The following is a 17,200-nucleotide window of genomic DNA, read 5'->3' as shown; positions in this document are numbered from 1 at the left end:
CTTCCTAGCAGTACCATGAAAACAACGGAAGGCTGCGACCGACCCATTTTCAAGCAAATGGAAAACGTTGCTTTTGTTTCCCATTTCAGTTTCTCCCTTTAAGACATCTCCTAGCAACAGCGTTACTCTGCTATTAGCAGCCTGTCCTTGTACGGAAAAGCAAGAGCCCATTAACGAGCCAAATTTATCACTGGGGGAACTCTGCTGGCCTAGTTACACTAGCCACGTATTTGACCCATCATGTTAACCTTCCTCTGCCTGCTACACAGTTAGAAGGAAAACACCTTCTGACTTTAGTCAGGACAGCACAGATTACAAAGGGCAAGAACTAGGACAAAACCAGAAAAGCCATGCTGTTCTTAGCAGCCTACAACAAAAGACTTGAAGCCATAACCCAACGTGCGAGCACACACATCTACAGGGGAGACGCATTCGGCAACGGGCACGGAACAGCCCTCCGTCAGCTCTAACCTGCACGCACGTAGGAGCGCCGGAAGGATGCCAGAAGGACGGATATCTACACGGTGGCTCCGGGGATGTACAGCCAGTCGGCAACGGCCGTGGGCAGGTGAGTCATGACTTGCAGCCTCACCCACCAGTAGGTCTCCATGGGACTGTAACGGTTGTTCGGGCACGTGGAAGTGAGGGCATCAGTGATGTCATTCAAGACCAGAGACATGTCCTTCAGGCCACTGTTGACGAAGGACTTCATCAAGGCCACGTGGCGAGTGAAGTACTCCCTCCCGTAGTCCTCCCGCACGGTGTCGCTGGCTCCGCCCCACAGCGCCTCGGCCTGTTTGTCAATACCGTCTGCCGTCAGGATGCCCGTCGCTGCCACGAAGTTACTGGGCTCAACAAGGATGATGCGGACGCCCCATCGGTACATCTCCTGCCGGAGGCAGTCAGAGAAGGCTGCCACCCCAAACTTGGAAATGCAATAGCAGGAGCGAGATGGACTCGCCATGCGTCCCAACATGCTTGTGATATTCACCACACGGCCTAGAGAGAGAAGAGCAAGGAGAGATGATGGGCTGCAGAAGCAGCAGCCAGAACATCCCAGTAAAAAGGGGCTTTGTTGGATGATGATGACTTGTAAAACCTCCATTTTGAAAAGTCATTCAAATCCCCTGCCAAGGAGCCTTTCTCTCCCAACTCAAGCAAGGCCAGCCCCTGCTCTGACCTCCCCCATGGATGGTGAACAGGCCTGCCCCTGTATTAAAAAGGATTTACAAAGCATACAAGACATTTGGCTCCTGATTTCCAAGTAGGGAAGTACACACATCTGAGGTTACCAGCTGTGTGCTCACATCCGTGTGCCCCACTCACAGCTAGCAGTGTTATGAGCCAGAAAGCAGACAGCACAGCATTCTGGTTCTTTCTGGATGCACAACAGCTCACCTGCAGCCACTCTGCCTAACACAGCTACACGCCTCTAGACCCGAGCTGGATGGCAGAGAACCAGGAGATGTTTCCCTGGACCTGCAGCATGAGCAGCACAGCCTGTTCTCCCAGCTGGTCAACCAGGAGCGCCACATGCCTGGCACGAGCGGAGCAGAGACTTGATGTGCTGCTGCCTATGGGGCAGAGAAGAGCAATTGTCCTAACTCCCCCCAGCAGCCCTCGCCAGCCCGACTGCGGAGCGCTGGCAGCTTGTGTCAGATCACACGCTGCCTAAGGACAGCGACAGCAGCAGTCACTCTTCTGCGGGTGACCCTGCCCTTCCCCAAGACAGGACATGTGCAATTATGGTTTCAGATGCACTTACAAACAGGCCCCTGAAATCTCACCAGCTATTTTTACAGAGAGGATTTTCACAGTGTGGAGCACGATACCCTTCCACAGCTTGAAATTTTAGCTGAGAAACAAGTGGGCGGCTCTGCGCTCTCATTCCAGACCTAAGCACAGCTTGGAGGGACTGCGAGAACCACCGGCTGACCTGATGGGTACACTACCTTTTGTAGTGACATGGGGCTTGTTTAGTGGGTACTTGCTTTCTGGAAATGGAATCTGAGCAATCTTCTCAATATAATCCCTTCTGTCCTCATAGAACACACAGCTGTGCCAGCACTCTCCCACATATGCTAAAGAAAGCAGCTCTTCAGAGTTCTGCTCAAGTACACTTTTTTTTTTGTACCATAAAACAGAAGTCTTTTGATAATACTGCTGTCTTGTAACATATCTAAAACGGCAGTTATTGACTCTCATTTATTCTACCACTACGACTCTGCAATCATCTGTGAATTGAGCAACACGAAGGAAGAACACTCAGTTACCCAAACATCAGCCCTCGGTTGACTCTGGAGGCCAGGAGCATCTTGCCTGGTGTCCAGTCACTTTTTCTACAGGCGGCCTGGAGTGCTGTGGCACGTCTGCCAGCACTGCACAAACGCCTCTGGTATCCTGGGATGTTTAAGATAGCACTTGCTGTGTAGGCACCAGGACTGCCCCAAGAGCAGCCCGTACTCCCAAATGCTTATGCAGCATGTCGAATCCTGCTGTCTGGTTTGCCCACATGCCTTAGACACCCTCCTCGGACAGCACAGGCATTCCTTGAAGCACAGCCTGCATCACAGTCTTTAGCTACATCTCTCTGCTGTGCTGCAAGAGCTCTCTCTTGAGTTTTGCCACACTGTCCAGCATGTTTTGAATGAGGGGCAGGAATGCCTTTGTCACCCTCACGGTGCCCCACAGGTTGATCTCGGCCACCTTCTTGTAGTTGTCTAAACTTGCAAATTCCACCTCTCCGAAGGTCGAGACGCCAGCATTGTTCACCAGGCCCCACAGACCTGCCAACAAACACGTGGTTAAGGAGCAGAACGAGGAAAAGCGTCGCAGAAAAGAAGCTTCCCTTGTTGTTCAAAGTAATCCAAACCCTTGGCAAAGAACTGGGCACTTTTGTAGAAGAAAGCTGTCGAGTGAAACCCAGCAAGGAGATGAAACACACTCTTTGTATACTAGAAGTGCGGGTAGTGGTGCCGATTTGGAACATCGGGGGAGCGATGGGGTCACAACAAGCATTGCCTCCCTGAACATCTCCTCTAAGGTCAAGTGCTGTTTTAAGGCTTTGTACAGCTGGATCTGGCTGATGCTCTCTTATGACTCCCGTTGGTCCCAGGTTTGTCGTCACTCAGTGACTACCATGGCTTTTGCAATTTGGAGGGGGTTGGATTTCCCCACAATAAAAAAAAAAAAAAAAGGAAGGAAAACAAGTATCTTGGATTTCTAAATCCCCTTCACAACTCTGACCCGTCGTTTTGAAGAATGCATGGTGCTGACCTGAAAGTTCATGGCCCAGTTAACACCTGCTGTATTTTAGTCCAGGTATTTGGTTTCCCTCACCCGTTACTACAGCAGAAGATGGCAAACTTACAACCAACCCTTAAAACTACTAGAATTTAAAACCAAATATATTCTCTGCATGCAGTGCTGTCAAAATTAGTGACTGCACTTACCAAGACCTTCTGCACTGAGCCTTCTATGTCCAGGACTCAGCAGATCACTGAGGACTTGACCCTTCGAGGCGATTACTGTAGGAGTCCCAGTGGCAAACATTTGTAGGACTGAGCCCATGCAAATTTGTGAATTTGCTGAAGCACAGAACTATGCAGCCTGAACTGCAGGAGGAACAATGAGGTGGAACAAGATAACAGAGTTGCTCCTCATTACGTGTCCTACCATATGCCACAGTTATTTTTCACTGTGATTGTACCCAGCTGGAGTAGGTGTCCCTTCCTATTTCCTGACCTTCCTCATACCACCAAGAACACACACAGAGCTATGAAGGAGTCTCCAGGTCCAGGGAGCTCTGACATTGCTATCAAAAGCATCTATGTCATGCCACACTGTTGATAAAACTTCTCAATCTCTCCCTCAAAATTTTTTTGGCTGTTTGCCCTGCCTCTACTCCATAGCTTCCCTGCCCTGATACATGAAAGTCTCTGGATAACTTCCCACCTATATTTATTCACGGTCAGATAGTAACCACGCATTGTACCAAACACAGCCCTCTAAGCAAAGTGCAATATTCTACCGTTGCTCAGTAGACACCAGTGGAATTTATCCTTCTGGTGTATTCAGAAACCCCAGCATGGCCTTGCTAGACTGGCTCTCCGCTCACACTGGCCCTAGTAACCCTGCCTTGCTCCCAAAGTTCACTTTCCCTGAAGGCTGCCGGCCCACTGTGTGTAGCAGACCAGAGAAGGTCACGTCCTACCCAGTGGTAACTGTGCATTACCCATTCCCTCGTGGTCTGTCCCAGGATGGATTTGCCTATTATAGCTGCCACCACTCCTGCATCTCCCAGCTCTCACGTGGTGATCCCAGCACCCCTTCTGCCCTGCACAGCTGCCTCTGACAGTGGTGAATATCGCTCTAGTTCACTGGCCTGCAGCTCCATCCTCCTCCAGAACAACCCTTTCCCAATCCCCACCAGGCCACAACAGCCCCAGGGGCTGTTTGGGATAACAGCTAAGTCATGGCCTGCAACAAAAGCCAAGGCAACATTTTCCTCACTATCCTTACTTCTGGTCTTATTAATTCAATCTTCTAAATACTGCAGTCAGGTAGTTCTACTCCCGTTCTGCCCAAGATCCCCTGCCTGCTGCTGCTGCACTTACTAAAGCTGCCGGCTTCAGTGGGTCAGGAGAACTGACATGCACACTCACCTGGCAGCCAGCACAGCACCTCAGCCCAAACAGGGTCCCCTGTGCTACTGCAAAGCGGGGTCTAAGTGCTAGCAGGAGGATCATGGAGACATGATGGTGTCATTTCTCCGGTAACAAGGAGCTGTGCAGAGCAGATCTGGCAGTGATTTACCAAAGAACACGAGACTTCACTGTCAGTCCCAAACTGACCTCTGCAGTTTCCCTACAATGATTTCCCATCTCTTGGGTTACGAGGTTAGATTCAGGGACGTTCATGAAAGCATTATTTACAATAGTTCATTCTTGGAATTTCAGTCATCAGGCCGCGTTACGTACAGAACAAAGTGCCTATGGGCACCCGGTCACGGGGATGTTTGCTGGACAGTGGTGTGTTTACTGAGCAGAGCCTTATCACTATTATCCCTACAATGATTTCCCATCTCTTGGGTTACGAGGTTAGATTCAGGGACGTTCATGAAAGCATTATTTACAATAGTTCATTCTTGGAATTTCAGTCATCAGGCCGCGTTACGTACAGAACAAAGTGCCTATGGGCACCCGGTCACGGGGATGTTTGCTGGACAGTGGTGTGTTTACTGAGCAGAGCCTTATCACTATTATTTCTTTAGTGTCAACAATACAGTGGGAACTGCATAAGATTGAAAACAAACACGGGCACTCCTATCAAACGAGTTTAGCCTTAGGTACACAGCACAGGGAGAAGGGGTATAAACGTACAGCCCAAGAACTGTTCTGCACCAGCTCCTCTGCAGCCACACTCAGAGTGCAACAAGCACCTCTGTGCAAGGCACCTCAGTCTCCACAGTCTCTACATTCCAGCGCTTATTTATTGGCAAGCCTCAAACCTCAGTCACACTGACGGGCCTCAAAAGAAGCCTTTGCTGCTTTGCACACTGTGCTGGAGGAAGAAACTACAGGATAAGGCTTTCAAGAGCAGGAGGAACCAGTCCAACTTGCTGATCAAGGATGCAAGACTTCTCTGTCCCTGCTACACACACGGTTTTGCAAACACTGCTGCATTTACAGAAGCAACAGAGCTGCTCCCTTACAAGCCTGCACTCAGTGGGGAAGGGCTCTGTGCCACCACTGCTGTTGCTGGGCTCTTCAGAAAAAGCTTGAGAAGCTGCAAAATGTGTGACGAGGGTTGGGTAATTGCGTAGGAAGAAAAGTCATGCAGAGAGAACATGTGTGGGATCAGAGCTTGTACATAATTCAGTTACATTTCATATACTTGTTTCAGAAGGAAGAGTGTGCTCACATAATTTGCATGGAAATTAGAGCTATTGTTATTTACCAGCCTTATACTTGCAGTGAACAAAGACAGGCCCATGGCAGTCTCACCTAAGCTTCAAGAGGAGCAACCACCCTCCAGCCACACGGCCCTTGAGTCCTGGAGCCACAGATATGAAGCTTCAGCGCACTCTCAGCCCGGGTCTACAGCTGCCGTCCAGCTTGCTACTTGCACAGAGGCTGCAGGAAAACCTAGGCAGGGCAAGAAGCCTCACAACCTCACCACATGGCAGGAGGCTAGGTGGTGTCACACCAGGCTCTGACTGTAAGCGCACATCCCACTGCCAAACCACTTTCCAGAAGGAAAGAAGCTTGCAGAAGGGACTCCTATTTTCTTCTACATGCCCTTAGGGCCCCTGAGTTGGATTTTTTCGTTTGCCTGGATGGCAAACCTTTCCAGAAGGAAAGAAGCTTGCAGAAGGGACTCCTATTTTCTTCTACATGCCCTTAGGGCCCCTGAGTTGGATTTGCACTTAAGGCTGCATGTGGATTAAGGTGGTCTATGCCAAGCCCATCGTGGATCCTGCCTCACATCACCTCTGGGAGGTTGCATGGCAAACGAAAAGCATGGATTGACCTGGATGAAGAATAATCCAGGTTTGGGGGCTGGTGAGTTTTGTGCTCCAGCTCAGCATTCAGTTACACAGCAGAGGGAACAGCAGTAAACAGCCAGAGCCTGTCACCTCTTTGCTAGCAGGGTCACTGCAAAAAAGTCCGTGTGAGCCAGGCTGCAGCAGGAGCACCAGGAGGGGATGGCCAGAGCCTGATCCCATACCCTTCACAGACACTCAAGGAGAAAGACACAGCCTCTTGTGGGCTTGCTGCCACTCATCGCTTTTTACTGGATATAGAGTAAGAGCCTAACCCTTCAGCCAGTCTCAGGCTCTTTCCATGCGGCTGGCACATCAACAGCAAGACGATTCTCCTCACTGACCTGCGTACAGCACTGCCTGACTGCCAGCCACACAGTCACAGGCCTCCATGCTTGTTAACCCTCTTTTGTTGTTCCTACTTGCCCAGTAGGAAGGATTCTGGCAGCACAGAAAGAGCCAGCTGTGCTGGAAATAAAAAGATCCCCACATACCCTTCCCTGGCTCCTTCAGGGTCCTCTTCACAAAATCCACAGCCTGAGACACCTCCTGATCACTGCACACGTCCATCTGTAGCACGTGCATGCGATCTGACTTCATGTTCCTCAGCTCCCTGGCTCCATCTCCGTTCTCATCCTGCTCAGCAGAAAAGAAAGAGGTCCTGCTAAGAAAGTCAAGGAGCAATAATGCATCTTGGGGCTAGGCACCTTCGCATGGACAGGAAATATAAGCTATTGAAATTGCAGACAGAGGTATAAACCTGGTGCACAAATAGGCATGTGAGCCAAAGGAGCCAGGATGCAACCCATGGACATCTTCCTACTCCCTCCAGCACAGCCCCCACGTCTGCCTCAGTGACCCACTGCTCTGGAGAGCTGCAAAGCCTCTGCTGTTTGCTCCTCACAAGAAGGGTTTCACATCTGTAACGTGTTAAATATGTGCCAGCCTGGGATAACGGTGAGTGACTCCCTGCTGCCTCAGTCGCCACGCTCTGCAGGTAACACAGCACACATTGGGGCATAAATCAGGGTCAGATCTGCCAGGCTGAAAAGACTAATTACGCACTGTACTCACCTCATTCCAAAATACTGCCTGGCTTGTAACGAAACCGTACTGTCAGACCCTTTGGAAACAAGACAGCAGGGACACCTTTGGCACACCTAACAGCAAATAGTCCGATGCTAGAGGATACCACAGGAAACATTTACAGCTGAACCTATATAAAAATACTTTGTTCCGACTACACAGCAGAAGAGGATGCACAGGAACACATGCACGGTGGGGACCTGCCACACAATGACCAGATTACAGACACGAGCCGTGACAGGAGGAGATTCTAGCTGAGGAAGCAAGAACAAGACTACTTCTTCACACTATAGGTAATAAGAACATGACGGATCTGCTTTCCTTTCTATCCTTTTCCTTTCGTCCCCTGCCCTGCTCCCTGCTGCGATCATTAGAGATTCTGTTACTATTGTGTTGGGGTTTTCTGTTTAGTCAAACCTAAACACAATTTAAATTCCAAGTTTCACCTGGTCACTTCCAGGCAGGATTGCTGAGCCTTACAGCCTTGCTCAGGTAGTATAAAACAAGTGTAACAAGCACAGATCAGCCACGCTCCTCCACAGAAGGCTCGAGGTGTAATTCAACAAACTACTCCCTGAATCACAGGCTCAGCCTCGTTAGGGAGGAAGAAGTTATGAATTGGTGAGTCACCATGCCTGGCTGCCACTCTTCCTTTAGCACTTGATACCAACTCCCACAGCACGAGGGCAAACCAGGCGAGCAGCCCTCCCACAGTCACCTGCTCAGCTGCCTCTGCAGCCAGGCTGATGGAAAAAACACGTAACTGCTTAGGTTTTCTACACGTATCTCAGGCTATTTAACGACTACAGTGTACAACATCTCACCTCCACCTTCAGCCCAGTGAACAACGACCTGTAATGAAGGACAAGAGCTGAAACACCCATACAGGCTTGAGCAAAACAGGGTAGCTCCCAAAAATCAATACATAATTACAGTGGCATTGTAATTATATATTGGCAGTGGGTTGCTGGCCCCATGGCTGCCTGTCATTTCACACTGAATTATTTCCAGGTATCACACAAACCAGCAAAGACTTGAAGCTTTTCTGATGTACACCGAGCACCATGAAGTGCTGTGTCTAGCCATGAAAAGAATCTCTACTAGTGGCATACAAGTAGTTAACAACATAGCAAAATATCCTATTCCCTTTGAAATGGGTGAGGGTTGTGTGATGTCTCACTGTATTTCTGGAATACTCTTGCATCTCACCAAGTTATACAAAGCAACTTTCAGCTACTTAACAGTGAATAAAATGGAGCTAATTCAGCTTGTAAAGAGAGAGATTTACTGCATCTATATAGAAACAAAAACTTAACTACATCTATATTCAAGGACCAGTTGTCATTTCAGAGCACTGGAAACACCCTTCCCTACTTGCTTTCTAATCTTCCATAATCCTTAAAAGCTAAACAAGGAATATCTCCACTGTTTCTTGAGAAACAAAGTCACAGGCCCACAACTGAAAAATCCAGTGTGAATGGTTTGTATTATACACATGGAAGTGATTTTTCCTCTCTCACCAATGCCACTGAATCTGCCAAGTTACCTTCCCAGCTACAATTTATTCATTGTTGACAAAACCTATTGATTTTGGAAGACTGACTTCAACACACGCTATCAATTGGAACCACTTTTCATAGTTGCAGACACCATCTCAGCCACGATTGAACTGTAAAACAATTTGCTTAGTCCTTATGTCCAGAAAACATCTTCACAAACGAAACAGCCATGTACTTCCACGGGAAGAAGTGAACGTCATATTACATTCTGTGGTCTTCAGAGGCTGTAAGCACATTCCCTCATCAGATACCTACATCGTATTTCCTCCTTGTTTTTCAGATGGTAGATTTGCTGCCTGGAAAAATATCTGGAGCAGCTCCTGTGGGAGCAGCCAGGCTGTCGTCCCTGAGATAGCCTTCGTGGCCTTGGAACTCTCCAGCAGGAGTCACATGAAGCAGCACGAGTCAAGCATGGTCCTGGCAGCAATGGCCCAACAGCTCCAGCAAAGCCTTCTTCCCACTTTGCTGTCCTTTTGTCTGATTTTGGTTCTCTTAGAGAATCTCCCAGCTTCCCCTTTCCAGTTCTACGAGAGCTGAAAGCTGCCCTGCTCCAGCCCAGCCTGCTGCCCAAGTACTTTCCAGGGAGGCCTTCAGTTTCCCCCCAGCTATCTCGTTTCCTGGGTTATCCTGCCCTCGCAGCCCTGCCCGGCTCTGGCTGCCCACCCCCTTGGCCTAGCAGGGGCTGCTCCTGGGCAGGGAGCCCAGCAGCCACACAAACCTCCACTCAGCAACCAAACCTTGCTCCAGCCTTTGGCTGCCTCCCCTTCCCGCTTGCTCCTCGCCCCTGCCCCGGTTCGGAGGATCCCAATGCAGCTGGCGCTGAGGGACAGGCAGGTCAGAGGGGCTTGTCAGCAGAGAGCCCTCCTGTAACGGACCGCGCCGTGGCTTTTTCCCAGGGAGTTCAAGGGATTCAGGATCAGGTCCTGGCAAGCACTTGGGAACCCACAGGGAGATGTCAGAGGCAATCAGGAAGCCGCAAACACAATGCTGAGCACTCGTGGGTCTGGCCGGCTTGCTCCAGCTGCGCCAGTTCCCTCCCCTCCCCGGCTGCCTATCCACGTGCTCCCTTCCTGCGTTTCCTGAGCAGAAACACCTCATAGTTGTCATTATTGAATTCCACCTAACTGATTTCAGACTCCACCCGCTCTATCAGGATCATTTTGAACCCTATTCCCCAGAAGGCCTGCAATCCTCCCTGCCTGGCACCATGACATTTTCCTTCCAAGTGAACTCGCCATTTCAGGGCATACTTCCAAGAATATCTCCCTGGGACTGAACAGCAGTCTCATGCTTAGAGCAAGTGTGCACGTAAGACTATCATGAGGGACTGCGTCAAAACCCCTATTCAGGATACATTTACTCCTTCCCCTTTAACCATGCCGCTGCTTAGCCAGAATGAGACGAGACTGCCAGGGAACTGTGTGTTCCCGAAACGCTTACACCGACAGCGTGTCACACCGTGATCTAGACATCTGTAAAACTGATGGGTCAGTGTGTTGCAACGTCATCTGGCTGCCTGGTTGGCACTTCCTGAGGCCTGCCTTCTTGTGAAGGGAAGTACCATATCTGTCCTCTTCCAGCCTTCTCAAAAACCCCTGGCCTCCAGGTGCTCCTGAAAAGAGCACCCATGGGGCAGAAATCACAATGGCTCATCCTTTAAATGGTCTTCAGTACAGTTTGTAAGGCCTGGTGAAGTTGAAGACATCCATTTATGTAAACATTCCCTGTTCTTTCCCTTTTCTTGCTGGCAGTCATCATCAAAACTGCTGGCAGTAGGCATCTGAAAACAATTCATCTTTTTCAGTAGGATCAAAGAAAATAAAACAATCATTAGTTCAACTTTTTCTCTGCTTTCTACTTTTCTGGTTATTTTGTAATTGGTTTCTGTGTGGTTTTTCATTTTAATCCTAATATATTAAACAGAAACTTTCTCTGTGAACTTTCCTGACCTTGCTAATGAAATCCCTTTTGCACTTGATCCTCTCCAGTTCTATCCCAGCCTGCCTGCAGTATTCTTGTTACTCCTCTGTGTTTTTGACTATCTGATCACTAAAAAGCTCCTGATGCATCTGACAGCGTACCAGCTTGTATTTAATGCAAGAGCCTTCCGTGGTGGTTAGTGCCTCCGGGAGCCTTTAATTCTCTGAATAAAAGCATGCAAGGAAGTGATGATGGGGTAACTATGTGTGAACTAATAGCCTGGCATCTGCTCGATGACAACTGCCCCCGTACCTGCTCTGACCCTACAGCAGCTCACACTTCTCTCATGACAGGGTAGGTTTTCCTGCATGTGTCAGGAGCCGTTACATGCACACTGCCAGTGACCAGCAGGTAGCTGCATCCTTAGCCACAACACACAGGCACTCCTTCACCTACCCGCAGTCATCACTCGTACGCTCATACCTTGTTCTTCACAAGCGATCCGACCTAACAGCTCCCTGCCTCCACTGATGCTCACTGCTTCTTGCAGATCCATCATCCTCTTCTGCAGTCACTGTATACTTCCTTTTCTCAGAGCAGTCAGTTTTACATTTATAACCATTTTCATTCCACGTGCATTCTACCGTTAGCTTTTCAGTAAGCTCCTGCCCATCAAACTTTAAATTTTTAGGCTATTACCTCCCTCAACCAACACAAGGCTGTTTCATGAGGATGCTGCCTGGCCCAAGAACCACAGAAAACATTTGGCTGTATTACTTTTGCAACAGCTACCCAGATAACTGTGTCACCAGACCCTGACCTTCAGATTCACCTAATAGCAGATAAAACAACGCTGACAATCCAGGGGAAAAAAACAAACCAAACCAAACCAACACCCACAAGTGAATTCCTAGGGCACCAAGTCCAGGTCTCCTGGAAATTTATTAACACAGAGAACTAGAAAAATCACATTCTCCCACTCTATGCCTTCAGGGTCAAGTGCTCAGTCAATCTTCCTAAAGTCACTCAACTATGACTGCTGATGTATTTTCCACTTTCACACCTAATCTAAGTACTGAACAACAAAAGTTTTGGCTCCGAGTAAGAACTTGCCAGGCCACATCAGAGGGCATGCTGTCCAGGCATTCTGGGACAGGTAATATTCTGTGATCAAGAAGTACTATGGGGTTTTTTTTTCCATCAATAAATAAGCAAGCAGGGCTTGTTTTGGGAATATTTCTTAACTTTACGTGGCTTCAAATGGAGCCTGGTCCTCCCTGCTCTGCACTAGCATGATGCTTTCTCAACTGCCCGTTTGGACCACACTACCTCCTCTCTCCTTTCTGTTCCTCACATCTGCTGCTCTGCAAAGTGAGTGCCTGCCTTGCTATCAACAGACACAGGCATCCCAAAGCAGTGCATGACATGATTACTGAAGGATTTACAGAGCCTCCACATGGAAATTTCCAAAGACTGGCAATTTTCCAACGGGACTCTCTTGCTCTCAAGTTACACAATATGTCAGCTGATAATATCTTTCCCTTCTGGTGTGGTGGAAGAACGTAACCTCCGCTGAGATCACACAGGCCACCTTTTTTGTTTGTTCTTGCCCTCCATACTGCTCAAGAATCTGTGGTCATCACTCCCTGAGCACCTGTGCTGAGATGGCCACCTTCAGAGAAACAAGTGAGTATGAACTCATTTTAAACAATTCAGGTTGGAAATTCATGAGTTTAGACTACCAAAACAGCAAAAAAGCACAGTAAAGGTAAAGCCCCAGCTGAGATGGCAGTGGGTCTGGCCCAGTTTGTAAAGAGGATTACACAACATGGTTACCTGCAGGAGCAGACTGGGATGATGGGTCTGCAACCCCTTCTGATTCAGTGTCCCTAAACTGATCTCTTATAACAAGTGATGCCATCTGCCAAACACAGGTGACGGCCTGAGATATCAGAAACATACAGTAAATTTTTTTATTCAGCTGTCCAGAAACTGATCAGCTTCTACAGAAGCTGGAGAAGGCACTTTGGAAACAGAACCTGACCACGGCAGGAGAGGTGGCTTGGAGATGAGTTTCAGGAGAGTGTCCCCAAAGGAAAGTGACAGAATGAAAGACAGCAGCAGAAATGCCAGTCTTACAGAAAGTCACAGTGCCACAGCAATCCTGGACTATCAGATTTATTGAGTGTGTTGCAGTATTGCTGAGAGGCTTCCAGCAGTGAACACTGCCCTGCTGTGCACACCGCTGTACACACAGGCGGCTGACAGTCCCTGCCCTAAAGAGTTCAGAATTACAGGAACGACAAGATGCAACAGGCAGATGAAGCAATAGAAGATGTCAATCCCTGCCCACTGCACTTCCCACAAGCCTTCAGCTAGGGTAAATAGAAGCTGCAGATGAAGAGGCTGTCACTTCAGAAGCATTTTTCTCCATTCACAGAAGAATTTTGATTAATATTACTACTCACCGCCAGCAAACATCCAGCAAAAACAGTGAATCCCTTTGTGTGAAGCTGTTTCGCCAAGGCATGTCCAAAACCTTTGTCACAGCCTGTTATCAGCACTGCCTTCCCTTCAGCCTGTGTGGGGAAAGAGAGTAAAACGGTACCATCAGGTGTTGCAATGCTGTGAGCACCACCAGCACCCAGCGCCGTCACACAGGAGCAGCCTGCAGCCCGGGCCAGCCAGAGCTTAGGAAGTACAATTCCAGTGGCAAGCCACAGAAGGCATGTACCTGTCTGCACACTAACCTAACCACAGTATAAACCCAGTGATTTCAGTGGAGTTTCTGCTGGGTCAGCCAGCTTAGATGAGGTGAAGAGATTCCTGTGTAGAAACACAACCAGCCCCCAAGTACTGCGAAACCCTAAATTTATTCCATTGCTGGGCTGTAGCAAGTTGTGTTGCCTTGATACCCAAGCTACAACAGCAGCTCTTTCTTTCACGTATCAGTGGCCAAAGCAGACCAGAAACATTTCAAAAGTTCGTGATCTACCAGCTCACAGGCATTATAAGAAAGAGCAACACAGAAAACATCCCAATCTGAAAAAATCCCCAGGTACGTCACCTGCTTGAACTGTACAGCAGCTCTTTTAACTGCAGAGTGACTGTACTGTCTGTTCCCTACCTACTCCCACTCTATGCGGTACTTTCCACGCTGTATTTTAGTATGCAGGAATGTGACTACAGGTTAGGGTTTCCTTCTGAAACACGGCAGTCTTAACAGGAACAACTTATCAAATCCTACAGTTCTCTCTTACATTATTATTATCTTTTGAATGACAGATAAATTGAGAGAGACTTGATACTCCATCTGGTATGACAAAACAGGCTTGCGATCAGTCTGAAAACAGAATCCCAAATCCCAAAGTGAAGCCTGTACCGAAACACTGCACCCTCACCCTCTTTCTTTGCTTGAAAGCCAGCTCCTCCCTACTCCCCTGACCACAGCTGTGAAACAAGCAACCCACACCACTTCGCCCAACTTGCGGGCACCCGGCTGCAGTGCTGCACGCTGCTCCAGACGGAAACCATGTCCACAAGGAGATAACATAATGCAGTAAGTTCTAGAGAAGGCAATAAGGAAGTGAGATCACTTCCATCGCTGTGGAGATATCTGCAACTCATTCTCTGTTACTGTATTAACAACAGCTGGAATATGAACATTCATATTTTATACTAATTACATACGAATTACAGCAGCTTGTCCAGCCACTTTTCCAGACAGAAATGGGGCAATCACCACTGCTCTCTGATCCCTTGTTTTGCTGACATGCAGTGTAGCAAATGGCAATAAGGAGTAATTGAAAGGTGATAGCGATCAGAGCATTACTGCACAAACTCAAGACGTGCAGAGAGCAGTAAGCAAATTAACTACACCCTGTCCTAGATCTCACGCTGAAGCTATTGCTATCAAAGGGGAGTCATGATCTGAATGAAATGCGAACTGATCAAAAGCCTATCCTGCGTTTATCGTGCAAACACCCACATCAACACGGATTCCTACACTCAGGCAAAGAGCACCCAGCTATGGCCTAGCTCTGCTAAAGCTCTGAAGATAGATACAGCTGAAGGACATACGATAAGCGAGAATTAAACCTACTGTGTTCAGTCTCAATCGAATTTAGAGTGACCCAACCCACAGAGAGATGAAACTCATGTATGAACCAGACCACAGCACCTGCCAAGTTTACTTCCCATGTTGCTTCAACAACCTGGCCCTTGAAAAGAAAGGATTTACTTTCTTCTCTACCTCACGTCCCTAAACCCTCTACCTCCAAATCCTGAGGACAGGTAGCTTCCTAAAAGGGCAGCAAGTGAGCAGGTGATAAGGAGCTGTAAGGAGTTCTGATCACTTCTAGAGCCCAGGTCAAACAAACAGAGATGATTCCCAGTCCTCAGCCATCATTAGCTCCCTCATCAGCTGGTCTAATAAGGAGAGAGCTCAGCTGCAGGAAATGAAAGCAAATCGCTGGGCTGAGTTCCTGTGTGCGTCTAGTTTTAGCTTTCAGCAGCCGGTTTGCTTTCTCATGCTAAAAAAAAACCAACCAACCACCAAACCAACCACCAAAATGTACACAAAAAGGTTTAAAAATCCTCTCAGCTGTCTATAATGGGGAGAAAAGTGAGGAACAACTTGCAGTATGAGACGGTTTCTGTGATTATTTGTTAATCATTTGCTATTACCCTAATTGCCGGTAATAAAACAGGTGACCACAGTAGCATGGTTCATAACAGAGGCCCCAGCATCACTAATGAGTGTGCAAAAACCCAAAGGACAGAACAGATCTGCCCCTGTCTTTGTACCACGCTTGGCAGACAGAGGTCCCAGGGGTAAAAGCAGGGAGTGACCACACCCCCAGTCAAAAAGATCTTATCCCCAAAACCTACAAACAGGGAAAAAACTGATCATCCTTATCTTTTCAAAGTCCCAAGATAAGGCCTAATGGGCCTCATTCCCAGAGTTTGATATGGTGGGACTGCAGCTTAGAGTTTGACTCAGTGCTGAGACAGGCAGAGGACTAGCTATCACCTCCCCAGCAGGCCTCACCGTGACCTTAAATCAGCGCTTTGAGGAACTTCAGGTGCCTCCCTGGCACTCAGTACAGTGCTGCAGGGCACTAGAGACCTGCTATGAGAGCAGGTAACTGCTTGTGCTGGAGGTGCTGCTGTGGCATCTGGGCAGGGTCATACTGCCAGCATCCTCGCTGCGTGATCCACAGCGCTGTGGTACATGCTCCACGCAGTTCCAACAGCTCCAGCGAGGCAGCCTGATTTTAACCTGCATCCAGCTTGGGGGCACACACCTTGAGAGCTCTTCCTAGTGGGAGATGATCACTTATTAAATAGTAGAATTTTTTTACTCATGCAGATAAGTCTATCAAAATCATACACATTTATTGCAAAACAGGTTAAGGAAAGCGAAGCTACTTTTTTAGCCTCATTCTTTCCAGACCAATGCTCGGCTAGACTTTCCTTCTACTTTGTCACTTGTTTTCTGGTTCCTGTTTCCTTTTATGCTCTCCCCAACCATCTCGTTATCAGATACATTTGAAGATGAGAGCAGTTACACAATAAACTTCGCTTGTTCCCTTTTCCAGAGTCAGGAAGTCAAGGTTCTCAATGAAATGAACTGACAGCATTCACTGAAAGGAAGGTATTTTCTCAGGTAGGACGGTGGTGGGGAATGTCAGAGGAGCAGAGCAGATGGAAGAGCCAAGAGGGAGGCTGCAACAGGCCAGAGCTGTTATCTGGTGGTTCAGAGGGGCAGGACTGAGCTGGAGGCCCTGGAGAAAACCCATGTTCACTCTCAGTCCTCCCCAGTGCCTGCGGGAAGGATGTCTGGAGCTACGCAGGAGCCGAGTTAACTCCAATCTGCTGCGACTACTCCAGGCGTTTTGCGTCAGTGTTTAAAAACTTACACAGAAGACTGGTTATGCAATTCGGCCCCATCCACAGGGCCCTGTTTTCCGCCATGACTCTCACTGCCAAGTTCGGAGCGCTGAACAAAACCCACGCGCCCACCGCCTCGCGGCGAGGCAAAGCGGGTACCGCGGGGGCACCGCGGCCCGTCCGAGCCCCGAGAGCCCGC

At 48.5% G+C, this 17,200-nt stretch overlaps 1 protein-coding gene across 1 annotated transcript; it reads right to left on the bottom strand.

The window, feature by feature from the left end:
* Nucleotides 1-517: 517 nt before the first annotated feature.
* On the bottom strand, nt 518-14,643 carry LOC104513682 (D-beta-hydroxybutyrate dehydrogenase, mitochondrial-like). The gene is made up of 5 exons (XM_010157124.1): nt 14,599-14,643; nt 13,578-13,688; nt 7,039-7,180; nt 2,631-2,786; nt 518-999 (listed from the first exon to the last, which is right to left on the bottom strand). The coding sequence occupies exons 1-5, from the start codon at nt 14,641-14,643 to the stop codon at nt 518-520; spliced, it is 936 nt and encodes a 311-aa protein (XP_010155426.1).
* Nucleotides 14,644-17,200: the final 2,557 nt, after the last annotated feature.

This window comes from Eurypyga helias, unplaced genomic scaffold, assembly GCF_000690775.1.
Source record: "Eurypyga helias isolate BGI_N326 unplaced genomic scaffold, ASM69077v1 scaffold20058, whole genome shotgun sequence".
NCBI classification, from domain to species: domain Eukaryota; kingdom Metazoa; phylum Chordata; class Aves; order Eurypygiformes; family Eurypygidae; genus Eurypyga; species Eurypyga helias.
Note: the sequence above shows the minus strand (reverse complement) of the source record. Positions and strands in the feature narration are given on the sequence as shown.

Bases quoted from the DNA above. Each gene is read 5' to 3' on its own strand.
- LOC104513682 (XM_010157124.1), bottom strand. From the start codon at position 14,643: ATGGTTTCCGTCTGGAGCAGCGTGCAGCACTGCAGCCGGGTGCCC. The intron at 13,689-14,598 runs GCAAGTTGGGCG...TTCCCCACACAG, and splicing joins AGCACTGCAGCCGGGTGCCC to GCTGAAGGGAAGGCAGTGCT. The intron at 1,000-2,630 runs GTGTGGCAAAAC...TTCTCTCTCTAG, and splicing joins CATTCAAAACATGCTGGACA to GCCGTGTGGTGAATATCACA.